This window comes from Staurois parvus, unplaced genomic scaffold, assembly GCF_062004578.1.
Source record: "Staurois parvus isolate SC_StPar_1 unplaced genomic scaffold, SC_StPar_1.0 ptg000155l, whole genome shotgun sequence".
In the NCBI taxonomy this organism is placed as follows: Eukaryota; Metazoa; Chordata; class Amphibia; order Anura; family Ranidae; genus Staurois; species Staurois parvus.
The window spans coordinates 21,057,016-21,072,176 of record NW_028317951.1 but is presented as its reverse complement, the minus strand read 5'-3'; the positions used below and the strand labels follow the sequence as shown (position 1 = coordinate 21,072,176).

General features: G+C 43.3%; 1 protein-coding gene across 1 annotated transcript in view; it reads right to left on the bottom strand.

Annotated features, from left to right (window-relative positions):
* Window positions 1-15,161, bottom strand: part of NAALADL2 (N-acetylated alpha-linked acidic dipeptidase like 2) — a 578,047-nt gene that overhangs the window by 252,587 nt on the left and 310,299 nt on the right. The window contains exon 8 of the mRNA XM_089675680.1: window positions 7,890-8,030. Within this exon, the coding sequence (XP_089531806.1) occupies window positions 7,890-8,030 (141 nt within the window). The remainder of the gene's footprint in view (window positions 1-7,889; window positions 8,031-15,161) is intronic.

Genomic DNA, 15,161 nt, shown 5'->3' with positions numbered 1-15,161 from the left:
ATGGCTAAACAAGCTTTTAAAATCCTCCTCTTCTGTCTATCAGGTGTGGAGTAGTTTAAAACATTGGCAGCCTTTAAAACACATTGTTTTGCTTCCCCATCAACAGCAGTGCCCAGCCAACTGGCAAGGGAGAGTCCACAGAATTATTTGAGCACAGTAACAGTCACTTGCTGCAAGAGGATGTGAAGCAATTAGCAGCATGGGAGGGGGAGGACAACAGGACCAACTGGAACACATGTTCCAGTAGCTGCAGTCTACTCCCATGTTGCCTTCAGTGATTAGGAAAGGGGTTGATAACGAATAAGTTGACTGTATTGGGGTGTCAGATATAGCAGAAGAGGAAAGTGAGGATGATTCACAACATCAGCAAGGCAGAAAGTCATCCAGGGTCAGCTCACGAGGAGTGGAGGGAGCAGTTGCCCTATTCCACTAGATGGTAGAGCTCCACAGTTGCAGGGTACTGTTATCCCTTGCTCGATTGCCCAGAGCATAGGTGTGTGGTTCTTTTTAATACATGCTACAGACTGCACAGTAATCATTTGCAGACATTTCAAGCAAGGCAATACTACAGTGTGTGTCATTTGGGTACCACATGTATACAGAGACTCAGTATGAGTGGGAGCAACACCTGAATGTTAGCCATCAGCAGGAAAAGGTCTACACTGCTTCTTCTTTCAGCTCCTTCTTTTCCAATGCTACCCCCACTATACAAGATTCCCCATCAGAAGCTTCCAGCAATAGGGACTGAAGTCTTTCAAGGGGTTTCAGAGGTTTACATTATGGTTCTTCGTTATCAGAAGAGGATCAGCATGGGGCCATGCTGAGTAGGGGCAAGCGCAGGCTGCAACCTCACTCTAATTTTTACTACCTTCCTACCTACACTGCCATACCTACCTACGGCTCGTGCACTAAGCAGGCAAGTTTCTCTTCTCCAGCTGCTAGAACATACGTAGACGTATTATACATCCAACGACACCCTCAAGCCCAGCTTGGCAAAATGTCTAGCTTTACAACTCCTGCCTTTCCGGCTAGTAGAGTCAGCCCCTTTTGTGAAATTGTGGCCTCTGCTGTACTGCATTAGCATGTTCCCTGCCACCATTTATCTGCCCTTCACTTTCAAAGGAAGGTAATGTCTTCAAAGCGCTAGACCATGCAGTCAGCAGGAGGATACACCTGACCACAGATACGAGGTCCAGCAAGTGTGAACAGTGTGACAGTATGAAAGGCGAGTTGATCAATGGACTCTATGTGTCACCTTGCATGCGATCATATCTGGGAGATTAAGGTGGAGTCCATTCCCGGTTTTTTGGGCCACTATGGCAGAGGTGGTTCCGAACCTGATTTTGTGGTCCACTGATGACCACCAGCAGGTGGTATAAATAAGGCAGGGCTGGAGCAAGAAGTTGCTCGTGGCCTGGGACTCAGAGACTCATATCTGAGTGAGCTGTGGATGAAAGTTTGTGTTATAAAAGCAAGGAAAAGGTTTCCATACTGTTTTCATTTTGTTGGTGACAGGGAGAAGCCCTTCACTTTTGATTGAGGAATCTTTTGTGTTTAGTTATTGCCTGGATGGTGAGGATTTATTTTCTGTTTTGTTTTGATGCTTGCAACCCTGTAAATAAAACAGATGACAAGTCAGATTTTAAGAAAGCCCTGCTGTTTGGACTATCTTTTTCCCAGGGAAGGTGAAACCCCACCTGAGCTACCCCCACAACAGGTACATTTTATAACTTATAGATAACTCATCTGGCAACTGAGAAGGATGCAGAATAGGGAACACATCAGAGCTTGTTTTGCAGCCCCATGTCCTACAGCTGGTCATGGTGACAGTGCTGTCACCTTCATATTCCTCTCAGTGCCCTCTTTAAGTGAGCATTCCTCTGAACAGCTGAACCCTTGCAAAAGTTCAAGAGGCTATGCAATGACTTTGTGTTATGCAGTGTATATTCCCTGGAAACAGTAGACACGCTGGGGCAGAAATTCTGTCAGCTCTGCAACGGCAGGTCCAGAGATGATTAACCTATGCCATTTTGTACCAGGAAAGGTCTTGTGAGACAATGGCATTAAACTGCTGTCTGCCCTTAGCAGAGAATATTCATACAGTATATAAATAATATCCCCTTTCATTTTCAGCTGGTGCTACCACCCACCAAATATGACCTATTAAAATCAATAGGATTGCTTTGAAACTCCCCCACCACAGTGTGCAATGCACATGATTGTGGTGTATTACTGTGGGGTTCAGGAGGTTAAAGCAGGCAGTGATGATGTGATACAATCCCTTTTTAATGCTCTTTGATGATTGATCTAAATGCTGGTCACTTTTCAAAGTGCAAAGCCCTTAAAATGAACAAAATTAACAAGCCCTTAAAATGAACAAAATTACAAGCGCTTAAATGGACCATTCCTGGATCAGCAACAATTACAAAGTCCCTGCTGCAGGTGCTAAAGATTCTTTTTTTTTGCAATTTTGTAACCCAAAACATTTTCTCTACAGTCTAAGCCTCTCCTGTGCTGAAGGCCTGAAGAAAATTCCACCTCCTTTTACCATTGCATATATTCTGCCCCCATGTGCACACCCTGTGCTGCAGGCCTGAAGAAAATCCCACCTCCGTTCACCATTTCATATCCCTGCCCCATGAGCACATCCAGTCACCATTAATGTCTTGTTCTACCACTGCTTGCCTGGCACTGTTAACATATACTACCAGGGCTGTAGTTCTGCCATCATTACCACGTGGGCACACTGCTGTACATAGGAGCATACATAGGAGTGTGATTCCATCACTTTCGGGTCCTACATGATGTCACATCTGGCTTGCTAACATATGGCTTCAAACATACGCCAGTGAACCTTAGAGACATGTTGTATCCACATTGGCTGTACAGACTGGTGCGAGGTACAGGCACCATACAATGTGAGTATGTTTTTATCTATTTTATGAACCATAGTTCCTAATAAATACTTCATTTAGAGCAAGGCTCAAAATTTCAAGGCCTGAGCTACTAGTCAAGAGTTACTCACCATCAGTTGAACTACCCAACCCCTAACCTGCCCCTAATTCTGCCCCTAAACACACCCTCAAAAATTATCTCATGAAATGGCACTGTTAAATATTTTATGCAGAATGCAGGAAGGGAAGGAAGGAAGAAAGTAAGAGGAAAGAATGAAGGAAGGGAGGGATGGATGGAAGAAAGGGAGAAAGGGGTGGAAGGGAGGGAGGGAGGGGTGGAAGGGAGGGAGGGAGGGGTGGAAGGAAAGGAAGGAAGGAAGGCAGGGAGGGAGGAAGAGAGGGAGGAGTGGAAGGAAAGAAGGTGGGAGGAGTAGAAGGAAGGAAGTGGAAGGAAGGAAGGGTGGCTGGAAGGAATGAAAGGAGAGGTGGAAGGAAGGGGTGGAATGAAGGAATGAAGGAAGGGGGGTGGAAGGTAGGAAGGAAGGGAGGGGTAGAAGGAAGGGGTGAGTGGAATAAAGGGGTGAGTGGAAGAAAGGGAGGGGTGGAAGGAAGGATCAGAGGGAAGTGAGGGGTAGGTGGAAGGAAGGAAGGGGTTGGTGGAAGGATGGGTGGAAGGAAGGAAGGGAGGGGTGGAAGGAAGGAAGGAGAGGAAGGAGGGAAGGTGGGAGGATAGGAAGGGTGGGTGGAAGGAAGGAAGAGGTGGAAGAAAGGAAGGGTGGGTGGAAGGAAGGGAGGGGTGGAAGAAATGAAGGGATGGATGGAAGGAAGGGGTGGGTGGAAGGAAGGAAGGTAGGTCAGACTCACATGCTCATTCAGAAGCATCAGAGTTGTCGGCTGCTGTGTTCAAATTCCAGCCCACACATCCTCTGAAGCTGCACGGACTGCAGTGTTGGTGGGAACAGGGGGATGTATAGCAGATCCAACCTTTCCTTCTCCTCCCTCCTTCTTCAATGAAGCAGGTGAAAGCCACAGGAGGGAGAGGAGGAGCACAGATCCTATCTGATCATTCAGTTTCTTTCCTGGCCCCCACCCCCAGCTGTGTGCTCCTCAGTGCCCAGTCTCCTATTGGCACGGTGGATAGGGGGGAGGGTTGGGAGGCCAGGAAAGAGACGGAACAATCAGGTATGATCTGTGCAGCGGTGACAAGCAGTGATCTCCTGTATGGTTTTCAATGAAGCAGCTGGAAGCCGCATTTCCTTCTCTCCCTCCGGCGGCTTTCAGCTGTTTCATTGAAAGCCATACAGGAGATCACTGCTTGTCACCGCCCCAACCGCCACCCCTCCCACACACCCATAGTCCCGGCGCTGCTCGTCCCCACCTTATTTCCACTCGCCCAATGCGATCAGGCAAGTGGAAATCTAGGGCTGATTTAGAGTACATTATATGGATCTCTGTTTTTTATTCTGAGTTCTTCTGAGAGCCATTATTAAGAAAAGGGGAGCTTGGAGACCCACCATATGAGAGCTTACAGTTGGGAATCCAAATACCATTTGATCATCTAAGCAACATTTGACCATCCATTATGGGGGTCAACACCTTCTGGTAAGTGGGAAATTCATATATTACTCACAAGTGGTGGAGAAGATATTACTGGACCAATGTGACACCCTTCTGTAGGACTCTCACTATTATAGGTGGAGTTGGGACAGCACTTTATATACACTTGTATATCAGTTTTATGCCTTATGATACTTATGTATATGTTGAAATCATATTGAGCAAATGCCTATCTATTTATGGCTTTGGTTTTCATAATATGCTTAGTGGATTCCCATGTAGGACCTAGATCATGTGGCAGCTACCCGAATTTAAAAACCACCAGATGGAAATGGATTCCATGGTTTTTACCGGTTTCAATTTGAGATTTCACTTTCCCATATGGAAAGGAAATGTGGGCAAGTCTAGAAAAATGGTGTTTAATGGCAACCTTGGGAGTGCAGAGCGGACAACAGTTGTCACTGTCAGGAGTCAGGCTCAAAGACCAGTAGCTATAGCAGTATAGAGGTTCAGATTAGCAGCAGGATAAGTATATGAACAGATCATCCTAGTGAATGATGCAGGCTCACCCGAGGTATGGGGTCTAACACTAACCGGTCTTCACCAGTTCTCCTAGTGGTGGATATGGGTTTGCTGCATGCTAGTGCAAGGTCACAATCCTCAGGATCACACCACCAGGAGGTGAGCAATCTGGGGTTCTATAACAGACGTGGCAGGTAAGGATCAAGAAGAAGAATAGTCAGTAGCAAGCCAAAGGTTGGGAACAAGTGGTTGCACTGGGATCAAGCGGAAGCTTGGTCAGTCCGCCCCTGGTCAAGGAACAAGCCAAAGATCAGTAACAAGTGGTGACATAGATACGGACAGCTGTAGATATGCAAGAAGCAAGATATCGGCTGGAGAGAGCACAATAATACTCTGGCAAGCAGAAAATGCAGATACATGGCTTAAATCAATAAGTTCATGAGAGGCGCAAAGAGTTCAAGGTTCACCAGGAACAAGGTACAAGGCAAGAGTGTCCAGGGGATCAGACAGGTAGCTGTCCAGCATCTCAGGTGGCACGGGAAGAAGAGCTACAGTCAGACACCACCAAGGTTTCAGTTTCAGATCTTGACCCTGACAACAGTTTCGGTATGACTTTCTCCTGCTATGGCCAGACCACTCCATATGGAGTTGAATCTAAAGAAAGGGACCCCCTAAAATTGGTTGGGACTTTGAAGGCATACCTACATAAATTGACTTAAAAATGTGAAATTTTTATTTTACCAAATTACACACATAAAATTGATGACATAACATACCATCTGAGAATATATTATAACATCCCCATCAAGGCTATTTGTTTGGTAACAACAATGCTTTGTATACACAATAAACCATTGCTCCATTGCTGATCATATTAGAACATCACCATCAAAACATAGTGTTTTAAAAGATTTGGCCTAGTGAATGTAGCTTTGCTTGGCCACTGTGGTGGTGTTTTGGCTTTGCTGTGCCTTCTGCACCCAGCAGCCGTGCTTTCTCTCAGCTTGTCGGTGGTCTGCCAATGCATGATGTCACTCCGCACGTTGTGGCGTGGTGACGCCGCGCATAGGTGTTTCGGGGGGGGGGGGGGGGGCCATGGAGGCAGCATGGTTTTAGTATTTGGACACCATGTTTTTCCCTCTGTCTGCTTCCTTGTAGGCTGTTAGTCTCTGCCAGAAGATTGGATAAACCTCTTAATGAGGTCCCTGTATAATTGAGTTTCAACTTTCACACTTGAATACTCCTTGTCTTTCTGGGCCAGTGCGGACTCTTTAGGATCACTCTACAGCAGTTCCTCCCTTTTTTTTTTTTTTGTTATCTACTAGAAAGATTTCCCTTTTCCCTGTCTTTTCTTGGGAATTAGTAGTTATACATTTTTTTCTTTTCTTGCTAGCTTAAGGATATACATACTGATATATTTATGTGTTATCTTTTTTTTTCACTGACAGTACCTGTAAAGGTTTATGCGGTCTATTGGACATATATCTCTGAAGACTCATACTTATATGCTCTTCAGTGTACCTGGCTAGATTTGGTTGAGGTCCCCAAATATCGAGATGCTCACAAATGCAATGGTGGGTTTTACCCAGAGGGGTCATATTGGTTTATTTTACTGTGTAAATTCCTTTTTGGAGATGCTTTTTATTATTCAAGCCCTCCGTTTACAATGATCTGGGGGGCCCCTGCGATCCACTTTTGGGGGGGCCTTGAGTACCTGAGACTCGCCGGTTCCCTGGCTCGTGAGGTAGCGGCAGACTGAAGCCCTGTTTTTAAGTTTGTTTGAAGACTGTTTCATGTCTTCTCACTCTTCTATATTGTAAGCATAGAAACTGAGAATCACAAAAATTTATTGTCCATTGACTTAAGTAATGCTCTAAATAAATATATTTTCAATTTTGTAGATCATATCACCCTTATGCCAGAGGTGTCCCTAGGGTAGGTGTCACCCGGTGCGGTAACACTTGGTGACACCCCCTCTGACGATCCCCGCAGAATGGATCACATCTGCGGATTGAGCATAATGGACCAGACTCCGATCCATTATGCTCAAACAGCAGATCCATCTTGCGGGGATCGTCGGCTTTCTTTACAATTTACCTTTTCTTGGAGCGGATTGGCATGCAACCTATACGGGGTGACACCGGACCCGCTCCAAGAAAAGGTAAGTTGTAAAGAAAGCTGACGATCCCCGCAAGATGGATCTGATCCATCCTGTGGGGATCGTCGGCTTGCTTTGCAACTTACGTTTTTGTGGAGCGGGTCCAGTGTCACCCCGTGCGGTCGATGTCACCCTGTGTGGACCGCAACCCCCGCACCTGCCTCGGGACGCCACTACCTTATGCAGAGTTCTCTTTTCCTTGAGGAAGGAGTGAAATCACTCCAAAACACATTGGATCTATGTAAATCGTTCCTGAAATTCTTTTAAAACAATATGTTTTGATGATGATGTTCTGATATGATCAGCAATGGTTTATTGTGTAATTTTTATGTGTGTAATTTGACAAAATAAAGATTTCACATTTTTAATTAAACCTATGTATCTATGCCTTCAAAGTCCCAGCCAATTTTAAGGGCTCTCTTTCTTTACATTCAACTCCATATTTTGGGGATGGTGGCTATTTATCAGGAAACTTTTTCTCCTTTTGGCCACTCCATATGGTTTCATTTTTACATATTATGCACTTTTAAATATTGTGACAGTAGTTAGAAAGGTCCAAAAACATTTTATAGCAAACCATACTTTATAGTAAATGCAGAATTTGTACACTGTAGCCTGTGCATGTGTGCCTGCACACATCATTGGTGTATAGAAAATACTGTACAATACTATGAGGAGGATAAGCACACATGCTTCACTAATTAGTTTCAGTAATTCAAACAACTACAATCATCTTGCACGTTTTCATTTTGAAATACCTTGGTCTTTTTATCTTCAAAAATAAACTGAACTGTAGGAATTCCAAGTTGGTTGATGAAGAAATCAGCATCTCCTTGTGTCTGTACAGAGCTGATATTGAACATCTGACAAATGTCCTTCTCGGCACAGCTGATTTGCACCTAAGTGTAAAATAAATGGTGTTAACACTTATACTATTTGTTAACACTTATACTATTGAATAGAACATCTTCATACTGGAAACAGAATGGCCAAGCAGAAATAAAGGTCATATATCTATTTACTACCTACTGAGTATTTTTAACCATTGTCAGCAAGGCAGAAAGCATTTTGAAATACACAAATTTACAGCTGTCACAGGACATAGGTGTATATTTTGTAATGGTGACATGTGACAACTTGTAATCTCCCCAACATTCTTTCACTTCTTGTTGCATCCATGGAAACCATAAGGTGACATGTATTAATTTTGTCTTTTATGTGGCCTTTTATGTCAGCAACTTTGCATTTTATAGCTTTAAAAAACTGAGTATAGGCCAGTCATTGCATTCAAAGATAGTGAGAACATTCTGCAAAACTTGACATATTTAGTATGATGGAGGGTTATCAAAGAGTTGCTACCAAATCTGGTACATGAGAGTACATAGAGGTCCAGCATTTAAAGGTGGCAGATAATGCAATGTGTTACATAAACAATATACAAGTTATACTATACCTAACTGTATACAAGACATAGGTCTGAGGCAACTTCTAGAGAATACAGAACAGGTTAACCAAACAGAAATGCCAGTGATGTACAGGTACATTAAAAAGTATGATAACAACATAAAAGGAGACTATCAATCACATCTATATCTTCAAGGGACCCAAAGAACCAAAAAGTCCTCCCTATCATCCCTATGTGGTATCTTTTAAAGTTTCCATTGTATTGTGCATTTCTTCTCACGTAAATGATGCAGGAATATAGCATTTCCATCTTTTGAAAAACTGAGCTATTTTTTGTTTTTTTTTCAACTTTGTGTCTAATTCCTTCAAGTATAAAAGGTGTTAGTTCCTGGATTACTATAGGCATAGTAGATGGCTTCTGTGAGGGTCAGCTTTTCATACATTCCCTAACCATCCAAGCCCATATTTTGTCACATCTGGGAGAGCATGTATTGGGTTTGCATAGAAAGGGAGGTATCTGAACAGGTGTAGGGTTTTATGTAGCTCTTTTTAATTTCTCTCCATATGGTCCTTTATTAGAGCATTATGTTTGACTTGTGGTGGTAAGGAGGGATGAGCCAAATGTACTCAGGTTCATTTTACAGGGCAGTCGCTAAACTGCTTGGATATTTGAACGTCAGTCCAAAACAGGGGCGGACTGACAACACATGGGGCCCCGGGCAATAGGGGATCATGGGGCCCCTGTGACCTTGCCCAAACTCAAAAAAGCATATGAAAAAGGTACTAGGGGCATCTCATGGGGCCCCCTACTGACCCCGGGCCCTCGGGCAGTGCCCAAGTTTCCAAATGGTCAGTCCGCCTCTAGTCCAAACTCAACTAAAATTATTGGGAACCAAAACTTAAAAATAATTTGTGGAAATTTACTAGACTTTTAGGCTAGGGTTTGTCACACAAAGTGCATACAAAATTTGGCTTCAAAATATTTCAGTGGGATTTGTGGGCTTTGTGTATTTCCTGCTGGGTTCTGCGAATGTCAGGTGAACCAAACTTTGCTTTGTTCACTGATCCCTTTTGATAAGCAGCAGACACTGCAGTGTAATAGACCTATAAGGTTCCAGGGGTGATCCACTACAGACTCAAGAGTCTATCTAGTTAGGGTATTTAGAGGACTCATATCTGGTTGTGTGAAAAAATAAGCATGAAATATTGTAAACTCCAGTGTTGTGTAGGTTCGCAAGGAGTCCCCCTTGTGAATGTGTATTTTTGATGGATGCCGAGTCTCTTGTTCTAATGAAGAAATTAAGCAGTACCTTGGTTTAGATTTCATATGTCTGAGGTTTCGAGTAGAAGGGGGACAGTCTGGAGTAGATATTGTTATCAAACTATCTTAGAATTTTTATCAGATGCGCTCTCCCAAAAAGTGAAGTCACTGCTGCTAGTGGGAGAGAGAACACTGAAGAGAACTTTGCGTATCGCAAAGTTTGAAAAAGCCAGAAGCAGCCACTGGGGGCACGCTTCCAGCCCTCAGCCCATTTGGCCATTTAGCCAAGGCCAGAGGGTGTTACCCACCTAGAGCTTTTTGCAAGCAAGCTGTGCAGAATATAGAACTATGCAATGGGAAAGGGGGCAGTTTTGTAAAATCTGAAGAGTGTTTTGCTATATGCTGGGGGAAAGCAAGAGCTTTTTTTGGAAACGGTTCAGAAAGGTGAACTAACCTATTAGTTTACTAAAGGTATTTTCAGTATCAATTGTTACTATGGTGATTTCATGCAGTGAGTGGTGTTTTGCATACTCACCTTTATGCATATACTGTAGATCCTACAGATCAGCCCTTAACAAAACCTACTTGCTTAGGGTGGAAAGGGTTGGGTAGATGGAAAACAGTCTGTCAGTTTATTAGCAACCATGATGATTGACAAAATAGGTCTTTAGGACCCAGGGAGTAAAGGGTCTATGTCCTTTTTTGGAAGCACTTTTATATATGCTTCTAATCCCATAAGCAGGTACTCCTCTTTCAAATGTAGTTTTAGGGGACTGTTAGGGGTTCCAGGATGCTATTTCAGAATTCCTAAGAACTTAGCTGTGTAGCCCTTAGGTCCTGGGACTTTGTTGTGTAGGTGGTGGACAGTGACAGCTACTTCTGAAGAGATATCAGCCTTCAAAGATGTGCAGGGCTCAGGAATATACAACACATGGGCTACTGTGCAGAATAAAACCTATGATTACAAATCTCTTCACCCCCAATCTCATATCCCTCCACAGTACAAATCTCAGCCAACAGCCCCAATCCTCCCCTCACAACCATGAATTCCCCCTCCTAGTCCACCACCTCATACCCCTTTCCCAGTCAAACCTTTCAATACAGACCCCCCTCCAGTCCAGACCCCCTCTAGTACAGACCCCCAATAACAGTTACCCCTCCCAGCCTAACCCTTTAGTGCATACACCCCAAGTACAGACCCCCATTCCATTCTAAGTCCTCAGTACAGAACACTCAGTATAGACCCCCATAGCACAGACCACCCTACCATCCTAACCTTTCAGTACAGACCGCTCAGTACAGACTACTAAAGTAAAGCTTCCTCCAAATAGAGCCCTTCGATCTAGCCAAACCCCTCAGTAAAGCCTTCCAATTTAACCTCTCAATACAGAACCCTAGTACAGTCCAGACCCCCACCCATCCTAACCCCTCATTAAAGACCAACCTCTTTGTCTAACCCTTCCGTGCAGGCCCTTCACTACAGACTCCCTTCCTAGCCGTCTCTCCCATAAAATTCTAACCCCTCAGTACAGATCCCCCTGGATGAAGCCCCCTCCCAGCCTACCCCTCAGTACAGACTTCCTCAGTCTAGACCCCCCAGTACAGCCCCCTTCCATCCTAACCCTTCAGTATATATAACACCAGTACAAATCCTCCCTCCCAGCCTAAACCTTTAGTACAGACCTCCCAGTACAGACACCCCCTAGTGCAGATACCCCTTAGTACAGACACTCCCCAGTACAGACACCCCCTCCCAGCCTAACACTTCAGCACAGACTCCCTTTTAGTGCAGATCTAATCAACTATTCTTACCAGATACAGCAACAGATCAGAATGAGGGAAGTCCTTTTTTCAGCTCTGTCACGTGAAGAAGTCCTCCCCTTGGCTCTGAACTGCCACTGTCAGACAGGCACAAGAGATGCTGCAGTGTCTATGATACTATCACTACAGCTCCTCTTCTGATTATATGGAAAAGACAGTTGCATGCTGCAACACAAAAAAAAAATTCAGAAGGCTGGCTGGCTGGCACCCCCAGAGTGATGATACTTGGTGCATGCCATAATTAATTAAAAAAGACTTTCGGGATAGGAAAAAAAGTCACCTATTAGTATACCCTCCTACACAAAACACTAAACAGGTAATACAATTTTTAAAATCCCTACCATTGAGGAGAAAAGTCTAATTAAATTTTCATGACCTCATGTCTGCAATTCAAAAGATAACAGCATCTGCTCTGCCAAGGAGGAGGTGTAACCATAGGGATACATCATATCCTCTCCTTTCTCTCTGCAGTAAAGGGAAACTACATTTCCCATCAAGCACAGGGAATTGTAGTGAATGTGGCAGGTACACTAGGCCTGTGCATGTTGAATGTGTCCGAGAGTCTCGGTCTTTCCACCACTGCAAGTGGGGCTGAAGTAGATCACTGCTTCCTGGAGAAAGAAATACAGAAGGGATTTGCCAAGACCAGTTGCTTGGGGAATAGGAGGCATAGCAGCCACTGGTCTTACAAACAGGAAACCAAAGAGAATTAACAGTTTCGTTTAAAAAAGAGTAGGCTATTTCAGAGCTACTGAGTAAACCAGAAGATGAATGACATATTCAGTGATGGTAGGAAATCAGCAACAAGAACATGTAAAAAATTTTTGCCTGAGTTCTGCTGTAAGTAACGTAATAATAATTTGGCCAGGGACATCAACTGTTTGACCAGTAGGGGACAAGAGTACTAAGATATCAAATGGTTTGTGTCTGCCTTTAGGTATGTTCGCATACAATTTGCTGGCCATGTTTCCAAATTTGTGTAGATCCATGCCTGTCTACTTAAGAGTTTCTACTTTGTCTGTAAATGTCAAAATGCTGCATGGCCACCAGTAAGCCTTGTTTTTGTTGGTGAGATTGGTATTTAAAAGTTTTTGGGTTAAGTTGTGGGGTCCCCCTTAGGGTTTCTGCGACCACTTTATTGCAGGTCCACATCTTCCTATTCAGAGTGTAAATGATTTTACCCCCCACAAATACTTTGTCATTTCCTCTACATTAGGGGTGATATATTCTAGTCATACTAACCGAAAATCAGACTGGAAAGCTTCTGCAGCTAGGCAGGTAGGAAATCTCTATATAATGGAGTTTGCTTTCACTATACAATTACAGAGATATGTGCATGATTAGATACCACGAGATCATGAATGCATGGATCAGTGATGTGGAATAGCAAGACATTTGTACAAAAAAAAGATAATTAATGCATGGCAGTGAAAGGTGTAGTTGGGAAAAGTTGGTGAACTCTTTTTCTACTGGGTACCTATCCAGATATCATTCAGGTGCAAGGATGATGCCATACAAAGGGCTGGGGGGAGGGAGGGGGAGAGTGTAAAGAATGGTTAACAGAGGCTGAAAAATATTTATGGTCCTCACTTGTTGATTTAAAATCTACACCTATTATCTAATCTATGGTTTGGTTGGAGAGAACCCATGATGTAAGTTCCTGGAAAAATGTTGTGGAGAGTTGGAGACATAGTTGTATATGGCCATTTCATTGCAATGTTTGCATAGTTGTATATGGCCATTTTACTGCAATGTTTAACCGCATGCCGCCCAGCCACTGTACATATACGGCGGCAGGGCGGCACTCACAGGCAAAACCACATTTTAAGATGTGTGTTTTGTAAACAAATAGAAGGAGCGCGCGAGGAGCGCCGCCTCCCTATTTGTCCCGAGGATCACCGCCGCAGATGTCAGTCGCCGGGTCACAGCCGCTCCTTAGCGGTTATGTCCCGGCGATCGGCGGCAAACAGTGACAGAGAGCACAGCTACAGTAGCTGTGCTGTCTGTCACTTCCTTCTCAGCTCGAGAATGAGCTGATCGAGAAAGAACAGTTTCTCTTTCTCAATCAGCCTTGTCCCATCCAGTACACACCCCCGCTCCCTAGTCAAACACTCCCCTCACTCCTATAACCCTTCCCTGCTAAATAAAGTTAACCCCTTCCTCCCCATTGCCATTAGTACAGTGTCAGTTTGGTTTTTTTTTGCACTGATCACTGTATTAGTGTTTTTGGGGATGTCAGTGACCCCAAGTCAGTACCCCCCAATGTCAAAATGTCCGCCGCAGTCCCGAAGTCCCGCCATAAGTCGCTGGTCGCTGCCATAAGTCCCTATTCGCCGCCATAATTCGCTGATCGCCGCCATTATTAGTATAAAAAAAAAACTAAAAATCCCAGTATCTTTCCCGCCATTTGTAAATGCTATAACTTTCGCCGCCATAATTCGCTGATCGCCGCCATTATTAGTATAAAAAAAAAACTAAAAATCCCAGTATCTTTCCCGCCATTTGTAAATGCTATAACTTTCACGTAAACCAATTCATTTACACGTATTGGGTTTTTTTTTAGCAAAGACATGTCGAAGAATGCATTTTGGCAGAAATGTATGACTAAATTTGATTTTTGCATTTTTTTTTTACTGGACATGTTTTATAGCAAAAAAGTCCAAAATATTGTTTTTTTTTCCTCAAAATTGTCAGCCTTTTTTTTTATAGCACAAAAAATAAAAACCACACAGGCGATCAAATACCACCGAAAGAAAGCTCAATTTGTGGGGAAAAAAGGATGTAAATTTCATTTATGTACCATATTGCATGACCGTGCAATTGTCCGTTAAACTAGCGCAGCGCTGTATAGCAAAAAAATGGCGTAAATTGCAGTATTTATACCATGGTTTGTAGACGCTATAACTTCCACAAAAAGCAATCAATATACACTTATTGGATTTTTTTTTACCAAAAACATGGAGCAGAATACAAGTTTATAACCAACTTTGAGTTTACTATATATTTTTTATAGCTGAAAATAAAAAATATTGTTTTTCTTCAAGATTTTTGGCCTTTTTTTGTTTATAGCGTGAAAAATAAAAAGCGCACAGGTGATCAAATTACATCGAAAGAAAGCTCTATTTGTGTGAAAAAAAGGACGTAAATTTTGTTTGGGTGCAGCATTGCATGACCGCGCAATTATCAGTTGAATTAGTGCAGCGCCGAGTAGAAAAAAGAGGCCTGGTCATTAAGGGGGGTAAATCCTCTGGAGCTCAAGTGGTTAAAACTGCTCTGATTTTCCAGGTTTCATGATTGGTCTTTGTTGTTACCACTGGCAATAGAAGTGCAGTATGAAAAAAAAACACTGCTGCTTTTCTGACATCAGGGGGAGACTCAAAACTGTCTTCCACCAACATTCTGCTCATTCTGTTTATATAATTTTAGGCATACAAAGCTATTACATTTCAAATGTAGTAAAGTTTGTTTGCTTTTTTGGTGGGAACGTAGTCCCTTAACATCCAAGAGATCACTCATATGAAGGATAGTAGAGTTAGATGTGATC